This window comes from Pyrus communis, chromosome 9 (assembly GCF_041283825.1).
Source record: "Pyrus communis isolate YQ-2024b chromosome 9, ASM4128382v1, whole genome shotgun sequence".
Taxonomy (NCBI): domain Eukaryota; kingdom Viridiplantae; phylum Streptophyta; class Magnoliopsida; order Rosales; family Rosaceae; genus Pyrus; species Pyrus communis.
This window is the reverse complement of record NC_142573.1, coordinates 18,291,324-18,313,055: the sequence shown is the minus strand read 5'-3', so window position 1 is coordinate 18,313,055 and position 21,732 is coordinate 18,291,324. Positions and strand designations below refer to the sequence as shown.

Sequence of the window (21,732 nt, the reverse complement as noted above, 5' to 3'; positions counted from 1 at the left end):
GTTAGCAAGTAACGCCACTTCTCGATCTTCTGCTTCTAACCTCACTCCCGTAGCACGCAAGTCCACCAAAAGAGGAACATGACTCGCATACAACGCATTGATACGGCCCTGAGACTTTCTGCTAAGTGCATCAGCCACTACGTTTGCACGACCAGGATGATAATCAATCGTGCAATCGAAATCGCTGAGCAACTCCATCCACCTCCGTTGACGAAGATTAAGTTCCTTCTGAGTAAACAGATACTGAAGACTCTTGTGATCAGTAAAGATCCTACATTTCTCTCCATACAGATAGTGTCTCCACAACTTCAACGCAAAGATGATAGCGGCCAACTCCAAATCATGTGTAGGGTAATTCAACTCATGGGGTTTCAACTGCCGTGAAGCATAAGCAATCACCCTACCATGCTGCATCAATACACATCCCAGACCATTCAAGGAACCATCGCTATAAACCTCGAAATCACCACTATCGTCTGGGAGTGCCAAAACAGGTGCATGAGTGAGACAATGCTTCAACTGCTGGAAACTCTGCTCACACTTATCATCCCACTCAAATTTAACATCCTTCCTCGTTAACCTCGTCAGTGGCAAGGCAATCACCGAAAAATCCTTAACGAATCTCCGATAATACCCCGCCAAACCAAGGAAACTCCTCACCTCAGTGACGGTTCTCGGTTGCTCCCAACTTTCCATAGCTGCGACCTTCTGAGGGTCAACCAGAATACCCTGAGCAGAAATAACGTGCCCCAAAAACGCAACTTGATCTAACCAAAACTGGCACTTGCTAAACTTAGCATACAATTGGTGTTCCCTCAACCTCTTCAACACCAAAGTAAGATGTCGAACATGTTCCGCCTTCGACTTAGAATATACCAGAATGTCATCGATGAAGACAATAACAAATCTATCCAAATATGGTTGGAACACCCGGTTCATTAAATCCATAAAAGCAGCTGGTGCATTCGTCAACCCAAATGGCATAACCAGAAACTCGTAATGACCGTAACGAGTCCGGAGCGCCGTCTTAGGGACGTCATCCCTACTAATCTTCAGCTGATAATACCCAGACCTCAAGTCAATCTTGGAGAACACACAAGCACCTCGAAGCTGATCAAACAAATCGTCGATACGAGGCAACGGATAACGGTTTTTAATCGTCACCCGATTCAATTGCCTGTAGTCAATACACAGCCTCAAAGTTCCGTCTTTCTTTCTAACAAACAATACTGGAGCGCCCCAAGGCGAAGTACTAGGCTGAATGAACCCCTTATCCACTAGTTCCTGCAACTGAACTTTCAATTCCCTTAACTCAGCGGGAGCCATACGATAAGGAGTTAAAGAAATAGGATTAGTACCTGGAAGCAACTCAATAGTAAACTCCATGTCTCGATCTGGTGGTAAACCAGGTAAATCCTCGGGGAAAACATCGGGAAAGTGTCTGACCACTCTCACATCCTCAACTCTGCTAGAAACAGCCTCATCTAACACCACATGAGCTAGGTACCCCTGGCAACCTTTAGACAACAACTTTTTCGCTCGCAACGCCGAAATAACGCCATGTCTCACCCCACTCTGCTCACCCACAAAAGTAACCACAGGTAGTCCAGGACGGTGTAACGTAACTACTTTCCCGTAACAATAAATATTGGCACGATAGAAATGCAACCAATCTGTGCCCAGTATCACATCAAAGTCAACAATATCTAACGGGATAAGATCAGCTGGCAAAACAACACCCTCAACTATCACTGGACATCCTGGGTACACACGATCTACGATACATCTCTCTCCTCTAGGCATAGTGAACTCTAATTCATACCCTAGAGGTGTGGGGCGAGGTTGCGTCACTTGAGCAAATGTATGAGAAATTACAGAATGTGTAGCTCCGCAATCAATTAAGACTCTAGCAAAATAACCAAGAATGTTTAACGTACCCATAATCAGATCCGGGTTGTTCTAAGCATCCTGTAGAGAAATATTGTGAATACGCCCCTGGCCCTGCTGTCGTCCACCGCGACCTCTGCTCGCCTGACCACTGCGACTCTGAGTACCACACCCCTGACCGGGCTGACCCGATTGTCTCGAATACCCTGCAGTACTAGTAGCAATCTCTCCTGGCTGAAACTGTCCTCCCTGAAACCACTGAGAACCACATGCTGAAGCTGGAGGATACGGCATATAGCCGCCAGGATACGGGGGATAACCACCCTGGGAATACGGGTCCTGGGGATACTGATACTGTCCCGGGGCATAAGGAACAGCATCACCCTGGTAGTGGTAGGCACCACCTCGACCTGCCTGGCCATAACTACTCGGACCCTGAATCTGCTGAATCGGTGCAGGTGGTGGCATGAAAGTCTGTTGCGGCTTCTGCTGCTGACTCTGGGGACAATTCGCAGCCCGATGTCCCATCTGCCCACACGTGAAGCAACCACTGCTGCCACGCCGGCACTCATTGAAATGCCGGTTATTACATCTACGGCAAATTGGAGCTCTGCCTCGACCACCATCACCCTGTCTCTAGCCTCGAGCGCCCCCAGCAAACATACCTCCTCGTCCCTGTCCAGAGGCACTGAAACCACCACTAGAAGAACTTGAACTAGCTCCACCCCTCTTGAAGTTCTGAGTCTTGCGAGGCCCGAGCGACGCTTGACCTTTACCCTTGTCATCTTTCTTCTGATTGCCATCTTTTTCTTCTTCCTCACTCTCGCTCGACATGTTCTCAGAATCCTCAATCCTCAACAATATCTCGTAGAAATCCTGGTAGGTCTCACAGTGGGTAGTGGTCGCCATTGTACGCCACCTCTTCTTAGTACCTAGGCGGAAACGACGAAGCATCTCCGCCGGATTACCAGCAACGTCAGGATGGTAGCGAGACAGATCAGTAAACCTACGATAGTACTCATTAGCCGTCATCTTCCGCTGTCTCAGCTCGGTGAACTCCTGCTTCTTACGATCGACATACTCAGGAGGCACAAATCTCCTCTTGAACAACTCTTTGAAAACGTTCCAATCAGCCCTCTCAACTGGAGTCAAACGGCGAAGCTCCTGTTCCCACCAGGCTGTAGACTCCGTACCCAGAAACCATGAGGTCGTCTCGACCCACCTCTCAATAGGAAGGTTCCCCTGATTGTGCAACACACGGAAAGTCTTCTCAATGTGCTCTAACCATCGCTCTACGCCCTCGTGACCCTCATTACCTTCGAATTTATCCAATTTCAGATTGTACATAGTCTCCAGATGAGTCCTCTGGGGAGGGCGAATCGCTGTCTGAATGGCGGTAGCAATAGCTTCCCCCAACTGAGTAATATCGGGGAAACTAGACTCAGAAGAGCGACGTGGTTCCCGACAAGGCGGCATAATTCTGACAGAAGACACCAAAACCATTAGAATACTCACAAAGACACATGACTGCCAAACCTAGGCTCTGATACCAAACTGACACACCCCGACCGAGATCAGGGCGTGCTGGCCGTCACACGGAGGTGACGTAACCATGTGCACGTGCGGAAGCTAATAAAAATAGTAGTACAAAAGTACGAATAATTAAAAACTAGCATACAGAGTACTAAAACAAGTGCTAGCGTAAGTGAGACACAAGTTCAGAGCAAAGTCTACAGCAGTCCAAAAGAAAAGATGCGACAATAGTACACCCGAAGGTGACCCTACGCTGGTGAGTGTCTGTCAGAAAAGCCGGAAGAACCCTCTGGGAAACCATCGAACCTGCTAAGCAACTAGAACCTGGAGGGGCGCAAAACAAAAGCGTGAGTGGGCAAAAACAAATCTTTTCGAAAACCATTTAGTAAAATACATTCTAACCCCTAGCCGTAAAACCTGTATACTTCCCAGAAAATAAACATATATACGTATGTATATAGATATGCCAAACATGCTCAAGAATATGCCATGTCGAAACCTCATAAAGAAATGCAAGTGCTCAGGTATAAACCATAACGATAACATGTAATCTGGCAGCCGGAGTCACCTAACGTGACCTGTACGGCTGCATATAGAGCTAAAATCTCAAACTAAATAACTGAACCTGCCCACGAGTCGGAACCACCTAAAGTGGTCTGTACGACAGGCCTGGGTGTAACATATATATACGCTCTAGTGCTACGATCACGTGAAGGCTGTGTGAATAATCGCAGGTCACCTACGAGTCAGAACCACCTAAAGTGGTCTGTACGACAGGACTGTGCACCTAACTTGGATCCAAGCTGAGCGTGTGGTGCAGGAGGTGAACATCACGTGAAGGACTGTGCCCTACTCTGGGCGGGAGCACTAACACCGGGGGTGCAGGTTATGAGCTCTCTAAACATCTCAAACCACTACTGAATATAAACATGAATACCACTTACCTGGCACTTACCTGTGCATCCACAGCACCAAATATGCATATGAATATATATGCCACTACAAATGCATGCAATGATGCATAAACGATAATAATAAAAACATGGCATATAACTAATAATATGTAAACCAATTTCTGGGAAAAATATAGTATATAGGTATATACGGAAAACCAAAAGCCCACTCACTGATAGGTGGAAGGGTCGTAGCCCCCCTGTCTCGAGTGACCACGCTCGTCCTCGGGATACGTATCACCTATATGCGAAACAACTATAAAAACGTTAATTTTAAAGCACATAACCAACTTCTCGTAATAATTTCTCATACATTGCTCAAATTGGACAAATGAATATACCAACGTGCTCTACACAACCTCAGGATCACACCCAAATTTTTAGAAAAAATTTCCACCGCCGCAAGCGCCCCCACGCGCCGGCCACGCTCAGGCACGTGCCTGGCACGCTGACGGCGTCAACTGACGCCGTGAGGAATATTCCGTTAGTTCTAACGGATTCCGTCAATAGCGTCAGGAATATTCCGTCAAGAAACAATAACTGGATGTAATCAATTCATATAAAACATATAATCATGAATTCGAATTCACCTCTAACTAAAAAGAAATTAGTTCCACATGTTCATCATAATTGAAAACCAAATTAAAGTAAACATCAAACTAAAACTAAGGATAGAAAGAACCCAGAAATGCTCCACATTCCAATGGCATGCACGGCACTCCCTTGGATGGCAGATTGCACAAGTCATCTTCTCCTTCCTTCCTTGCTTGCAGCACTAGGGTGATGTGGTGTGAATTATGGTGTTTGATGGCTGAATGTATGAATGAATGAATGAGTGAATGGATGATTAAAACTTATGGCAAATGCTTGTATTTATAGGCTAGGTCTTGCACAATTTATGAGGGAAAAGGATTGCACAATCCTAAGGGAAAAAGGTTAGGGTTTTTGCAGAAACCAAGGGGGAAAGGGATAGGGAATACACGACAGGGATTGGGGTTTCTAGAGGGAATATGTGCGACACCTTTTTCGGAGGAAGATAGGGCTTCTAGAAAGAATGTTTTAGAACAGATTTCTTAGCCTAAAGGGATAAGGACATATGACATAGGTGTAGGATATAATTACAACTCCTAAAACACCAAGGAATGGCATATATGCGGCACACAAGGGATAATGCTAGATTTAGGAAAGGATAATGTTGGTTAGGATAGGATAAGGTTGGATAATGTTCTTTATTTCTTGCTTTTTCCTTATCTTCTTTGTATTTGAACTTGTTTCCCCATATTTGTAGCATATTCCTAGCCTCTCTTGACTTCAATTTCGTCCATCCACCTTGCTCTATAGCTAAATTATCCAATCCACGCGCAAAACTGCTCCAAATGGCTCCAAACTACACTTTCTTGCCTACTTTGCCATTAGGACCTACAAACACACGAAAATAGTTTAAAACACTATAATAAGTAGTAATTAGCTAACTAAACGCAAGGAAACAACATAACTAAGTAGCATATACTTAACCATAGTCACCACTCACTAGCTCTCATTTAATCAATTAAAACATGATTTTGCATGTTGTAACATGCCTTAGAGAATTCCCTCAATTCCTCACCGGATACACTCTACTTTCACACCGATTTTCTGACTACACTCCCCACTCCCTACACTAGGTATATGTGAGAAGATTGATGTAAACTTGTAAACTAACACTCACATGTGTATAATCAAAGAAGGCACTTTCTGGAATTATTAACATGAATATATATAATCTCATGAATGGAATGCCACAACTTAGACGCGAGAACCAGGGATACCATATGCTCAAACCAATTTAAAACTCCACATATTGAAACACATAACAATCAAGATCGAAGTCTAAGGGTTGTAAAGGGGCTAAGGTATTGGCTAACAAAAAAAGGTAAGGATAAACAAAAGTTCTTAAAGCAATAGTAAGCAAAGTAATGAAATAAACACTTAGAATTCACTTTTGAATGCAGAAATCAACTTTGAATACCAAGGGAAACTTCACACAATACTTAGGGCCATATTCAAGTTTTTGGACCCTTTCCTCAACAACCAATACTTGTGAGTTCAATCTCACTTATTTCTCAACTCTTTTTCTTTCTTTTCTTAACTTTTTCTTCTTCTTTTTTTTCTCTTTCTTTTTCACGTTTTTTTTTCTTTTTTTTTTCTTCTTTCCTGTGCCCAATTCTTTCTTTCTTTGGCACACAAATCATACATTCTCTTAGATTCCCACGAAAAACACATTCTCCCACACTTGTTTTTCTGCAATTTTTAGATCAAAAGGAATTCCCTCTAAGTCATGCTTCACTATCCTTTAAGAACAAGGGTATGGATATTCCTATTCTAGGCTAGGTAAGGATAATGTGGTTAACAAAGAAAATAGGCTAACTAAGGCTCAAAGGGGTTAAACCTACAATACATATGCATAGGGTAAGGCTTTTTGGCTCTGGTTTAACTAAACAACTTCATCTTATTATATGTTATGCACTCAATTTTTATGCTTTGAATGAAATGGGCATGAGTTCTAGTATTTGGAACTATAGTGATAAAACGCATTCTAAGTAGCAACCAAAGAAAGAATAATGAGATCATGCAACAACTTTAGAAAACAAAAACATCAAGATTAATAACTCTCCAAATAAAGTTTAGGCTCAAATCTCTCTGGGTTGTAGCGTTAATTTGAGTTTCTTCCTTCAAACATGTTACAAAAACTGATTTTTCTTCTTCTTTGTGATTACATGTGAATTCGTAAATGTCAACTACAACATATCAAACTTCCATCCATGTTTGTAACTTTCTTTAATAATCATGCAATTAAAAACCAAATCCTCATCATTGTGTTGGAAGGTATCCTAAGACACAGACAAACATAAAAACAAAAACGACTCTAAAAACAACTCTTTTTTGGGTTTTTAAAACACCCTTTTTCAATTTTTTCTCAAATTTTCGGATTTTCTGTTTAAGACACATAAAAACACTTAAAAACAGTGAATAACAACTTTAGAAGTGATAGGTGATAAAATCCCGTGAAAATCATGCAAAAACAGCTTGGAAGGTTGCACCATCCACGACATGCTCCTCAAAGTTCTCATAGTATTGCTTCAAACGATGTCTGTTCACTTTGAACTCTTGCCCGGTCTTTAAACTTTGAATTTGGACTACACCATAAGGAAATACGTTAGTAACCACAAACGGGCCAATCCATTTAGAACGTAACTTACCTGGAAACAAGCGAAGGCGGGAATTGAAGAGTAGCACTTTCTGCCCTAGAACAAACGACTTGCTACAAATCATCTTGTCATGGAATGCCTTTGACTTCTCCTTGTAAATAAAAGCATTCTCGTACGCTTCATGCCTTATCTCCTCAAGCTCATTCAATTGAAGCTTCCTATGGATTCCAGCGATATCAATGTCCATATTGAAGGTTTTACTGCCCAATGTGCTTTGTGCTCCAATTCAACGGGAAGATGACATGGTTTCCCATAGATGCGCCGAAATGGGGACATTCCAATTGGTGTTTTGTAGGCCGTACGATATGCCCACAATGCATCATTCAAACACAAACTCCAATCCTTCCGGTTTGGCCCAACGGTTTTCTCCAAAATTTGCTTGATTTCCCGATTAGAAACCTCGGCTTGCCCACTTGTTTGAGGATGATAAGGTGTTGCCACCTTATGTGTAACATTATACTTCTTGAGCAGCACTTCAATCGTTCAATTGCAAAAATGGGAACCTCCATCACTTTTTAGAACTCTTGGCATTCCAAATCTAGCAAATATGTTAGTTTTGACAAAATCTGCAACCACTTTGGAATCATTAGTACGGGTGGCTTTTGCTTCTACCCATTTCGAAACATAATCAACTGCAAGTAAAATATATAGGAAATCATGAGATGAAGGAAAAGGACCCATAAAATCAATGCCCCAAACATAAAAATTTTTGACACCATAGATAGGTGTCTGCGACATTTGGTCTTTTGGACCTATATTTCCGGTTCCTTGACAACAATCACATGTTATGCAAAAAGTTCTAGCATCCTTAAAGATAGTAGGCCAATAAAAACCATATTCAAGTACTTTACTTGTAGTCCTTTGAGTGCCAAAGTGACCTCCACATGCATAAGTGTGACAAAAAGGTAAAATTGAATTAAACTCCGATTCATGCACACACCTACAAATGATTTGATCAGCGCAATATTTCCACAAATAAGGATTATTCTATACATAAAACCGAGCCTTCTTTTTAAGTTTATCACGTTAGTGCTTATTTAGTTTGCTTGGAACTTGTTTAGACACCAAATAATTCACTAAATCGGCATACCATGGCTCACTTACCTCAATGGACAGCAGTTGCTCATCTGGGAATGTCTTTGGGATAGGCACGACATCTTCTTCATGCACCATACGGCTCAAGTGGTCAGCCACCCCATTTTCACTTCATTTCTTATCCTGGATTTCGATATCAAACTCTTGTAGTAGAAGCATCCAGCTAATAAGCCTTGGTTTGGCCTCATTCTTGGTGACTAAGTACTTCAACGCTGCATGATCAGTGTAAATTATAACTTTAGTGCCAAGTAAATAAGAACGAAACTTATCTAAAGAAAAAGAAACAGCAATAAGTTCTTTTTCCATTGTGAAGTAGTTCAACTGGGCATTATTCAAGGTTCAGGAAGCATAATAGATGACATGTGGCTGCTTATTCTTCCTTAGGCCTAAAACAGCTCCTAATGCATAATTTGAGGCATCGCACATAAGCTCAAAAGGAAGGCTCCAATCTGGTGGAACAATGATGGAGGCCGAAGTGAGCATCTCTTTGAGGTGTTTAAAGGCCTTCTCACATTCCTCATCAAACTTGAATGGGACATCTTTTTGGAGAAGTCGGCAAAGGGGGTTGGAAATCTTTGAAAAGTCCTTGATAAATCGCCTATAGAATCCTGTATGTCCAAGAAAAGAACGAACCTCTCTAATCGAAGTAGGAGAGGGTAAGTAGCGTACAAGATTTATTTTTGATTTATCAACCTCAATACCCTTGGCCGAAATTATATGCCCTAGAACTATGCCTTGTTTTACCATGAATTGACATTTTTCCCAATTTAAAACAAGGTTAGTTTCAATGCATCGTTTTAGGATTAAAGTGAGGTTATGTAAACAATCATCAAACGAATCACCAAATACACTAAAATCATCTATGAAAACTTCAATAATCTTCTCCACAAAATCTAAAAATATACTTAGCATGCATCTTTGAAATGTGGCAGGTGCATTGCATAAACCGAATGACATGTGACAATAGGCAAAAGTACCACAGGGATACATGAAAGTGGTCTTTTCTTGGTCATCCGGAGCTATGACAATTTGATTATATCCCGAATAACCATCAAGAAAACAATAGAAAGAATGACCGGCTAACCTTTCAAGCATTTGATCAATGAACGGCAAGGGAAAGTGATCTTTCCTTGTGGTGGCGTTGAGCTTCCTATAATCAATGCAAACTCTCCAACCTGTTTGGACATGGGTTGGTACAAGCTCATTCTCTGCATTCTTCACCACCAGCACTCCGGATTTCTTTGGCACTACTTGAACTGGTGAAACCCAATGGCTATCCGAGATAGGATAAATTACTCCACAATCAAGTAATTTGATAATCTCTTTCTTCACAACTTCCATCATTGGAGGGTTGAGTCGATATTGAGCCTCTCGAGTTGGTTTAGCCCCCTCCTCTAGAAGTATACGATGCATGGATGTTGTAGGGCCAATTCTCTTAATGTCCGCCAAGGTCCATCCTATGGCTGTTTTGTGCTCTTTCAACACTTGAACCAATTTCTCCTCCTCCATTGCCCTGAGTGATGAAGAAACAATGACGGGTAACATTTCTTTGTCTCCCAAATAGACATACTTCAAATGACTTGGCAATGATTTAAGTTCAAGAATGGGTGCCTAAATCACTGAAGGTAACAACTTGTTAGTAGAAACGGGAATTAAAATTGGGCTTGGGGGCTTACCTTGATATTGTGGCGATGACTCAAGTGCAGCCACCGTCTCACCAACTTCATCATTATGCACGACCAGATTGGGTTTTAAGCCCAATCCCTCGGTAATTGTTGTTTCAAGGGGATCTTTGTCCAACGAATCAAGATAGTCATGCGCCAATGAATCAAATATATCAATAGAAAAACAAGAATGATCATCTTTAGGATAATTAATAGTTTCAGAAAGATTGAAATCAATAACTTCCCCATCAAATTCCATCGTTAAAGTCCCTTTGAACACATCGATCTTGGTGCGGGTTGTTTTCATGAAAGGTCTCCCAAGTAGGATCGGCAATGGTGTAGAATGGGTTGAATCTTCCATGTCAAGCACATAAAAGTCCGCTGGAAATATCAAATTGTTAACCTGCACCAAAACATCTTCCAAAACTCCTTTTGGATAAGCATTAGAACGATCGGCCAATTGGATAATCACACCATCGTTTTTAAGCTCTCCTAAGTTCATAGATGCGTAAATTGAGTAAGGCATGACATTAATTGAAGCTTCTAAGTATAGCATAGCATGTTGAAACTTAGTATTGCCAATAACACAAGGAATTGTAAAACTACCCGGATCTTTGCATTTAGGTTGTAGTTTTCTTTGTAACACCGCAAAAAACATTCTCACTTACCTGGACCACCTCCTTGTTCGAAAATCCTCTTCCTTGTTGTGCAAAGCTCTTTCAAGAATTTAACATACTTAGGAACTTGGTTGATTGCATCAAGGAGCGGGATATTGACTTAAACTTTCCTAAAGGTTTCCAGAATGTCTTTCTCATTCTTTTCTTTCTTTGATTGCTTAAACCTGCTAGGAAAGGGCACATTTAGTGGAATAGAACTAGAAGAATTCGAATTTGGACTTACCTTGGTAGTGTGGGACGGTTTTGGTGCACTGGGGGGTTGCGGCAAGGTTTCCTCTACCCTTGTCGTGGCCTTATCCACTTCTTCTTCTTCAAGCAGCAACTTTTCATCCTCTTTTTTACTTGCTTGGTATGGTTTGGGGTGGATTCCAACTTCCTTGCCACTTCTCAAGGTGATAGCCTTAGCGGTTTCAAAACCTTCCTTTGGATTGACAATGGTTGAGCTAGGTAGTTGCCTTATTCTCGAAACTATCCCATGAACTCCGCCATCTGCCTAATTTGCTTCTTCACTTCGGACATCTCTTTGGCTTGATTTTGTAATCCCTGCGACAAAGTAGTTAGTAATTGAAGAACATTATCATTATTCATTAGCAAACCTGAATTTTGTTGGGTAGGTTGTGATTGAGGTTGAGATTGTGCAAATGGCCTTTGATATATCCTGGGGTTGGTGGACGAAATCCTCCTTGTTGTTGAGTTTGTTGAGGTTGTTGAGGTTCCCTCCACTTGAAATTTGGTTGATCTTTCCACCCCGGATTGTATTTCTTTGAGTATGGATCATTCCTTTGCTAATTTTGGCCTTGATAACCTATGGCATTGACGATTTCCCATCCTCCATTCTCTATTAATTGAGGACATTAATCATTGAGGTGCCCTTTCATAGGGCACACGCCTGATGTGAAATATTCTAACGCTCAAATTAAAACCCTATGATTGTAGTATGTGTAAGTAGGGATCGTTCTAGGCCGGGGATTAACTAGGGATGCTAATCAACACAAGTAAACACTAATTTAGACTCTATAGACTTAAAACTAACTCAAAACACTTAAAACAGCAACAAACACTCAAAAAGACTCAATTCTAGACCTAACAAGTGATTTTGACGAAAACAAAACTTAACTTTATTCAAAAGACTAAAAGAAAACAGATTTTGACTCAAATAACAAGACTAAATGAAAGGGGAATTGTTTTTGACGAATTATAAACTTAAAACAGAAACTTTGAATAAAACACTTTGTAAAAACGAATTTGGGTGAATTAAATGGGTGAAAGGCTAGTTAGAGGGTCCTTCTCCACACATGATATATGCATACAAACCAATTTCCAGTTATTATTCCTTTAGACTATGAATGACAACGCCCCAAGTTAATTGCATCGCACAATCAACCATCAGATTTTCCTTATTTCATTGAATTAGATGGAATACGCATCGAAACCAAATTATCTTTCTCAAGTTCCCTATATGAAACGCATGATAGAGATACATATCAAAAGTCATTAAGTTTTGTGAAAATCATAAGCATTGACAAGGCATTCATCACTATGAAACGCATGAGACTCATACCAGGGATTTACTTAACATAATTGTGACTAGCAACCTCCACTACTTGTGAAAATAAGTGAATAACTATTACGTGAAACTCCCTTATACTCTAGCATCAAATTCATGCATGCAAATGAAGTGTCGACCCTCAACCAACATACATAAACAAGTTTTAATCACTTGGATAAGCAAATCACATTCAAGACTTAAGAAACAATAACTGGATATAATCAATTCATATAAAACATATAATCATGGCTTCAAATTCACCTCTAACTAAAGAGAAATTAGTTCGCCATGTTCATCATAATTGAAAACCAAATTAATATAAACATTGAACTAAAACTAAGGATAGAATACACCTAGAAACACTCCACACTCCAATGGCAGATTTCGAACCCTCATTGGATGGCAAATTGCACAAGTCCTCCTCTCCTTCCTTCCTTGCTTGCGGCACTAGGGTGATGTGGTGTGAATTATGGTGTTTGATGGCTGAAAGTATGAATGAATGTATGAGTGAATGGATGCTTTGAATGGTGCGGCAAACACTTGTATTTATAGGGCTTAAACCTTAGGGAAATCATATTAGGGTGTGGTAGAAATTAGTGGGAAAAGGTTTGCACAATCCTAGGGTAAAAGGACTAGGATTCCACGGCAAAGAGAAAGGAAGAAAGGGAAAAGGATTGCAGATTCTAGAGCTTCTAGAAGAGGGGGAGACGCCACTTTTGTAGGGTTTCTAGAAACAATGTGTTTTGTGGCAGAAATTGGACTTTTAGAAGGGATAAAGGGTGCGGCGCCTATTTAGGAGGAGATAGGGTCTTCTAGAACCATATATTTAGGTGTTCTCATGTCAAATTAAGTCCTTTTTGCAGCTGGAATTAAGGTAGCAAAAGATTAGGATAGGATATGATAAGATGAGATAAGATTGGATAGGATAAGGTTGGATAGGATAGGATAAGATAAAGTTGGATAAGGTTCCTTATTTCTTGCTATTTCCTTATCTTCTTTGTTTTTGAACTTCTTTCTCCAGATTTGTAACCTTTCCTAGCCTCTCTTGACTTCAATTTCATCCATCCACTTTGCTCCAAAGTTAAGCTCTCCAATCCATGCCCAAAACTGCTCCAAATAGCTCTAAAATGCACTTTCTTGTTCCTTTTGCCATTAGGACCTAAAAACATACGTGAATAGCTTAAAAGACTATAATAAGTAGTAGTTAACTAACTAAATGCAAGGAAACAACATAGCTAAGTAGCATAAATATGCTCCTATCAAATTCCCCCACACTTAGCTTTTGCAAGTCCTCGAGCAAACCAAAATAAACAAAACAAACAAGATACAATCCAAACCTTCCAACAATTGCCTCAGGGATTTCCAATGCAACATGACATGTTAAAAATCACTACTCCCACAAATTTTAGCTATCCTTACTCTTGAGCATAGACTTAACCGTAGTCACCACTTACTAGCTCGCATTTAATCAATTAAAACAACATTTTGAATGTAGTAACATGCCTTAGAGAATCCCTCAATTCCTCACCGAATATACTTTCTATTTTCAAACAGATTTTCTGACTACACTCCTACACTAAGTATATGTGAGAAGATTGATGTAAACATGTAGACTAGCACTCACATAAGTTATAATCAAAGAAGGCAATTTCTGGAATTATTAACATGTATATGATATCATGAATGGAATACCACTACTTAGACGCGAGAACCAGGGATACCATATGCTCAAACCAATTTTGAACTCCACATATTGAAACACATAACAATCAAGATAGAAGTCTAAGGGCTGCAACGGGGCTAAGGTATTGGTTAACAAAGAAAGGTGAGGATAAACAAAAGTTCTTAAAGCAATAGTAAGCAAAGTAATGCAATAGTAAGCAAAGTAATGAAATAAGCATTTAGAATTCACTTTTGATGCAGAAACCAACTTTAAACACCATGGGAAGATTCACACAAAACTTAGGGTCAAATTCAAACTTTTGGACCTTTTCTTCAACAATCAACACTTGTGAGTTCATTCTCACTTATTTTCAACTTCTTTTTCTTTCTTTTTCACGTTTTTTTTTCTTTTTCTTTTTCTTTCGTGCCCCTTTCTTTCTTTGGCACACAAATCATACATTCTCCTAGATTCCCACGAAATTCACCTTCCCCCACACTTGTTTTTCTGCAATTTTTAGATCAAAAGGAATTCCCTCTAAATCATGCTTTACTATCCTTTAAGAATAAGGGTATGGATAGTCCTATTCTAGGCTAGGTAAGGATAATGTGGTTAATAAAGAAAATAGGCTAATCTAAGGCTAAAAGGGGTTAAACCTACAATACATATGCAAAGGGTACGGCTTTTTAGCTCTGGTTTAACTAAACAACTTCATCTTATTATTTGTTATGCTAATGAATTTTATGCTTTGAATGAAATAGGCATGAGTTCTAGTATTTGGAACTACAGTGATGAAACGCATTCTAAGTAGCAACCAAGCAAAGAATAATGAGATCATGCAACGACTTTAGAAAACAAAAATTCAAGATTAATAACTCTCCAAATAAAGTTTAGGCTCAAATCTCTCAGGGTTGTAGCGTTAGTTTGAGTTTCTTCCTTCAAGCATGTTACAAAAACTGATTTTTTTTCCTTTTTGTGATTACATGTGAATTCTTAAATGACGACTACAACTAAGCATAAACCAAAGAGCATATCAAACTTCCATCCATGTTTGTAACTTTCTTTAATAGTCATGCAATTAAAAATCAAATCCTCATCATTGTGTTGGAAGGTACCATAAGACACAAACAAACACCATATACAAAAACAACTCCAAAAACAACTCTTTTTGGGTGTTTAAAACACTCTTTTTCGATTTTTTTTTTCAAATTTTCGGATTTTCTGTTTAAGACACATAAAAACACTTCAAAACAGTGAATAACAACTTTAGAAGTGATAGGTGAAAAAATCCCACGAAAATCATGCAAAAATAGCTTGTTTACCACCCCCCCCCCCCCCCAAAACTTAAACCAAACATTGTCCTCAATGTTTTAAGCATAGACTCACAAACAAACAAACAAACAAATAACACAACTAACAAACATGACAATCATGGCAAAGTAAAAGCAATAAATAGTAGGGCTTAGGAACGCAAATCTAGTTATGGAGTGTTAGAGATTCCTAAGTTTTCTTTATTTGCATGCATGGGTTGCCTCCCAAGAAGCGTTTGCTTTAACGTCTTCTAGCCGGACGAAGCCTCCTTTTAGGCTTTATTGGAGCCCACGACATAGAAGCTTGCACCATCCACAACATGCTCTTCAAAGTTCTCATAGTATGGCTTAATGAATGGGAGGGGATAGTGATCCTCCCTGATTGTGGTGTTTTGGTTCCTAAAGTCCATGTAAATGCTCCCACCACCTTGGATTTGATTGGGAACCTGCACCAAAGAAGGTAACAACCTATTAGTTAAAATGAGAATTTGAATTGGGATTGGAGACTTACTAGGATGTTGTGGCAATGCCCCTAGGGCAGCCACCATCTCGCTTATTTTATCCCTAGGCACGGCCAGATTAGGTGTTTGTAGGGTAATGGCATGCTCCTTGTGCTCCACTCCAATTCCTTCCTCGATGGTGGTTGTAGATGCATCCTTCTTGACTGGTATTGAACTTTCCTGCCCTATATTTTTAATTATACCAATGGCAAAACAAGAACGAACATAATTAGGATTCTCAATGGATTTAGAAACTTTAAAGTTAATCATATCACCACCAAACTCCATAGTTAAGGCTCCATTGGCCACGTCAATCTTGGTGTGGGCTGTTTTCATGAAAGGTCGTCCAAGTAAGAGTGGCGATGGTGGAGAGTGGGTTGAATCCTCCATGTCAAGCACATAGAAATCTGCAGGAAAAATCAAGTGGTCTACCTGCACCAAAACATCTTCCAAAACTCCTCTCGGGTATGCATTAGATCGAACGGCTAATTGAATAATAACACCATCATTTTTAAGCTCTCCTGGATTCATAGATGCATAAACAGAGTATGGCATGACATGAATTGAAGCACCTATATTTAGCATAGCATGTTCGAACCTTGTATTACCAATTACACAAGGGATAGTAAAACTACCTGGATCTTTGCATTTAGGTGGCAGCTTTCTTTGCAACATTGCAGAGACATTCTCACTTACATGTACCACCTCTTTCTCCCGAATCCGTTTCCTTGTTGTACAAATCTTCTTCAAAAACTTAGCGTACTTCGGAATTTGCTTTATTGCATCAAGGAGTGGGATATTGACATGCACCTTCCTAAACGTCTCCAGGATGTCTTTTTCATCCTCCTCTGTCTTAGATTGCATAAACCTACTAGGAAAGGGCATATTTAGTGGAATAGAACTAGACAAATTTGAATTTGGACTTACCTTGGTGGTTTGGGATGGTTTTGGTGCACTAGGGGGCTGCGGCAAGGTTTTGGCTTCCCTTGCCGTGGCCTTTGCTCCCTGTTCTTCTTCTTGTAGCAGTTTTTCCTCCTCATTAAGGCGTTGTTTGGATGGTTTTGGATAATTTCCAAGCTCTTTACCATAACGTAATGGCCTTGGCGGTTTCAAAGCTTCCCTTTGGATTCACAATGGTTGAACTAGGAAGTTTGCCTTGTTCTCTAAACTGCCCAAGGAACTCTAAAATCTGCCCTATTTGCTTCTTCATGTCACTCATCTCTTTTTCTTGGTTCGCTATTCTATTATTTTGATTTTGTAATCCCTGCGATATAAAAGTTAGTAATTGAAAAGTTTGATCATTATCAATTAGCGAACCTGAGTTTTGTTGTGCAGTTTGTGGTTGAGGTTAAGATTGTGCAAATGGCCTTTGATATATCCTAGGGGTTGGTTGTCGAATTCCTCCTTGTTGTTGAGGCTCCCTCCACTTGAAATTTGGGTGATCTCTCCATCCCGGATTGTATGTATTTGAGTATGGATCATTCCTTAGTTGGTTTTGACTTTGGCACCCCACGGCATGGGCACTCTCCCATTCTGCATTCTATATCAATTGAGGACATTGATCATTGAGATGTCCTTGCTAGAGCACATTCCACATATGGCCGCACCTTGCATTTTGGATCCTTCAACAACCTGAGACACAAGCATAGTGAGATTAGCTAATTGAGATTGAATTTGAGAAATTGCACTTACCTCATTCACTTGTTGTTGCCGTGGGGTGTCTCTTTGTCCAACTCCCTCGCATTGTTGTGCATTCAAGGCTCGATTTGCAATTAGGACCTTGGCAACCACCGGTGTTTTGTCAACCAAAGAACCTTCCGCCGAGGCATCTAGCATCTGTCTCTCAATTGGAAGGAGTTCTTCGTAGAAATATTGAATTAAAAGTTCTTCCTTCATTTGATGTTGAGGGCATGATGCAACTAGAGTCTTGAAACGTTCATAATATACTGGAAAAGACTCCCCTTGGTTTTGTTAAATACCACTAATCTTCTTCCTCAAAAGAATCACTCTTGAAGTTAGGAAGAATTTCTCTAAGAATGCCCGCTTCATGCTTTCCCAAGAAGTGACGGTTCCGGGTGCCAATTCGTATAGCCAATCTTTAGCCTTTTCCAAAAGAGAGAATGGAAAGGCCTTCATCTTCAAAATGTTCACATCGACATTGATGGGTGTCATGCTTGAACATACCACTGCAAACTCCTTAAGATGCTTGTTTGGATCTTCCATGGACAGCCCGTGGTATTTGGGAATGTGATGCAACAAGCTAGACTTCAATTCGAACTCATCCGTCTTGCCTTGGGCAGCCATTGGATATTGAATGCATAAATGATGTGATATATAATAGCACACAAATTAAACCCTCTTTTTGACAATTGTAGTATAGATATAAGTAGGGATCGTTCTAGGCCGGGGATTAGGAGGGATTGCTAATCTAATGAAAATTAACTCAAAGATATAAAAATATGCTTCAAAACACTTAAATAAACTCAAAGACTCTTAACTAAACTTATATGACTCAAAACAAACTCAAAAGACTCAAAACAACACAAAACAACCAAATAGACTCAAACTAGACTCTAAGACTCAACTTGGACGAAAATAGGTTTGGTTTTGACTCAAAATACTCAAAAACACTAATTAGGACAGATTTGACATAACTAAATAAAGGGGATTGGTTTTTGACGAATTTAAGATAAAAACAAGTAACTAAAAGACTTAAATAGGATTTGGACGAATTTGGGAAAAACTATGGATGATTAGATAGCTAGAGGATCCTTCTCCACACATGACACACTTGCATACAAATTGATTTCCAATTGCTTTCTCAATAAACCATGAACCTCAACACCCCAGATTAACCGTGACATCACTAATTAACCCTCAAATTTTCCTTTAGTTATTGGATTGGATGACATCATACGACAACCCAAAGCATTCTTCAAAAGTTCCCTACATGACATCATAATAGAGATACAATCAAAGATCATTACATTCTATGAAAATCATAAGTATTGACAAAGCACTTGTAACTACGACATCATGATACTCATGCTAGGAATTTACTTAACATGATTGTGAAAACAACCTTAACTACTTGTGAATATAAGTTTGTAACGATTATGTGAAACTCCCTTATATTCTAGCACCAAATTCAAGCATGCAAATTAAGTGTGCACCCTTAATCAACAAACAAGAATAAGTTATCCATCAAACGGTTAAGTAAATTGCATTCACAATTTATGAAATCACAATTGGAATTAATCAATTCATATTGCAAATATAATCATGGTTTCAAACTCTCCCCTAGCTAAAACAAGTTTAGCTCCTCATGTTTACAACCAAACAAAGAGAATATAAATTAAACAATGAAAACAAAGATTGAATACACCTAGAAACGCTCCAACAATCCAAGCTTGAATGGCCAAAACGTCCAAGGCTTCTCCTCTCTTCTTTCTCCTTATTTGTTGCGGCACAAGGGTGTTTAGGTATGAATTATGGTGATGGATGGATAGGTTGGATGGTGGTAGAGGGTGGATGATGGCTGAATGAATGGGGAGAATGAGGAATAATTTGAATGGATGTGTATGGATGTCTAGAATCTCCCATAAGTGCGGCAGATTATGTATATATAAAGGGAGAAAGGTTAAGGCAATAAGTAATTAATTTGGGAAGGTTTTTAGCTCCAAATCCTCAAGGAAAAAGGTTAACAAATCAGAATTCTATGAGGAAAAGGAAAGGAAAGTTGCGGCATTGACTAGAATAAAAGGGGAAAGAAGATATATGGCAGATTTTGGAAGAAAAGGGTAAGGATATATGCGGCAAGGACTAGGATAGTGCAACAGATCTTTGGTTTATGTCCTAAAATACATAAGGTACCTTCAAAGTTGCTAGAACTTAGGGATATTTAGGATTAGGAAAGGTTAAACCAAAATAGGAAAACTTGGCTTAACTTTCCTACTTCAAGTAGGAATCCTTCTTTGACTAGAAATCCTTCTTAGATTAGGAATCCTTCTTAGATTAGGAATCCTAACACCTTTAGGTCTTCAATTTCGTCCATTCCTTTTGCTCCAAGCATAAGCTATCCATTCCAAGCCCAATTTTGCTCCAAAATGCACCTTTTTGCTTCCTTAGCCATATGAACCTAAAAACACACGAAAATGGCTTAAACTACTAAAATAACTATGACCTAACAACATAAATGTACGAAAACAAGCTAACTAAGTCACCTAAATATGCTCCTATCAATAAAGGCACGGCATTGCCTAATCTCGAGGCCGAAAGTTCTTTGATTGTTCGATTGTCCGCCACCATGCTTTCTTCTTCTTCAAATTCAGATTCGGAATCTGAACTTGAACTAGGTAGATTAGGTTCCGGTTGCTTCCTCTTTCTTCTCAAGGTTCGTTCAAAATCATCGTCAAAATCCAATATGTTTGCACGAATGGGTTGAACGACAAGTCATAAACTAGTACCTGAAATAAAGAACACAAACAAATCAGCAACCAATTTAAAGGGCACGACAAACTTAAACAAAAAGACACAAAGACACACAAAAGACACTTTGCTACGACACAAACAAAAGGGATTAGTAAGTTTTGCTAATCCCCGGCAACGGCACCAAAATTTGATGTGAAATATTCTAACACTCAAATTAAAACCCTATGATTGAAGTATGTGTAAGTATGGATCATTCTAGGCCGGGGATTAACTAGAAATGCTAATCAACACAAGTAAACACTAATTTAGACTCTATAGACTTAAAACTAACTCAAAACACTTAAAACAGCAACAAACACTGAAAAAGACTCAATTCTAGGCCTAACAAGTGATTTTGACGAAAATAAAACTTAACTTGACTCAAAAGACTAAAAGAAAACAGATTTTGACTCAAATAACAAGACTAAATGAAAGGGGAATTGTTTTTGACGAATTATAAACTTAAATCCGCAGCCACCATCACCCAAAATCTTCTCAGCCGCAGCCACCATCACCCAAAATCCCTTCAATCCGCCACTTCTCCATCCATTCCACTAACCTTCCTTTCTCTGCCGTAGCCTCCCATCCATTCCAGCCACCATTCCCAACCTCCCTACACCACTCACACCCCTTACCGCAACCCTTCACCTCCCTAAATCCATTCCTAAACCAAAATAACATCCCAAATCATACTAAACCCTCTCTGCCGCAGCAAGGAGAAGAAGAAATAGGAGTTAAACGTGCAGAAATTCAAGTGGAATCATTGGGCGTTTTAGGTGTAATCAATCTTTTGTTCTCTATGTTTAATTTCAATTTTGTTTCTCTTTCTGTGAACATGAGAGGCTAAATCCCTAGTTAGCAAGGGGGTGATTCAAAACCATGTTTATTGAGAGTGCACGCTTAGTCTTCATGCATGAATATGATGCTAGAATATAAGTGAGTTTCACCTAATAGTTACAAACTTATATTCACAAGTAGTGGAGGTCGCTTATAAACGATTGCGTTAAATGAATTCTTGGCACTAGTTTCATGCTCATCATAGTAACAAATGCCTCGTCAACACTTATAGTTTTCATGTTGCTTAATGATCTTTAATTGTATCTTTATTGTGCTTTTCACGTAAAGGACTTTTGGAGAATGTTTTGAATTGTGTATGCGCTGTCCCATCCAATTCATTAACTTAAGG

The 21,732-nt window shown here is 39.6% G+C and overlaps 1 protein-coding gene across 1 annotated transcript; it reads right to left on the bottom strand.

Moving 5' to 3' along the window:
- Window positions 1-2,523: 2,523 nt before the first annotated feature.
- LOC137736002 (uncharacterized) lies at window positions 2,524-3,363 on the bottom strand. The gene has a single exon (XM_088700685.1). It carries the CDS (start codon window positions 3,361-3,363, stop codon window positions 2,524-2,526), a length of 840 nt encoding a protein of 279 aa, XP_088556811.1.
- Between the last annotated feature and the right edge of the window lie 18,369 nt (window positions 3,364-21,732).

Excerpts from the sequence above, each read along its gene's own strand:
- LOC137736002 (XM_088700685.1), bottom strand. The coding sequence starts at position 3,363 with ATGCCGCCTTGTCGGGAACCACGTCGCTCTTCTGAGTCTAGTTTCCCC.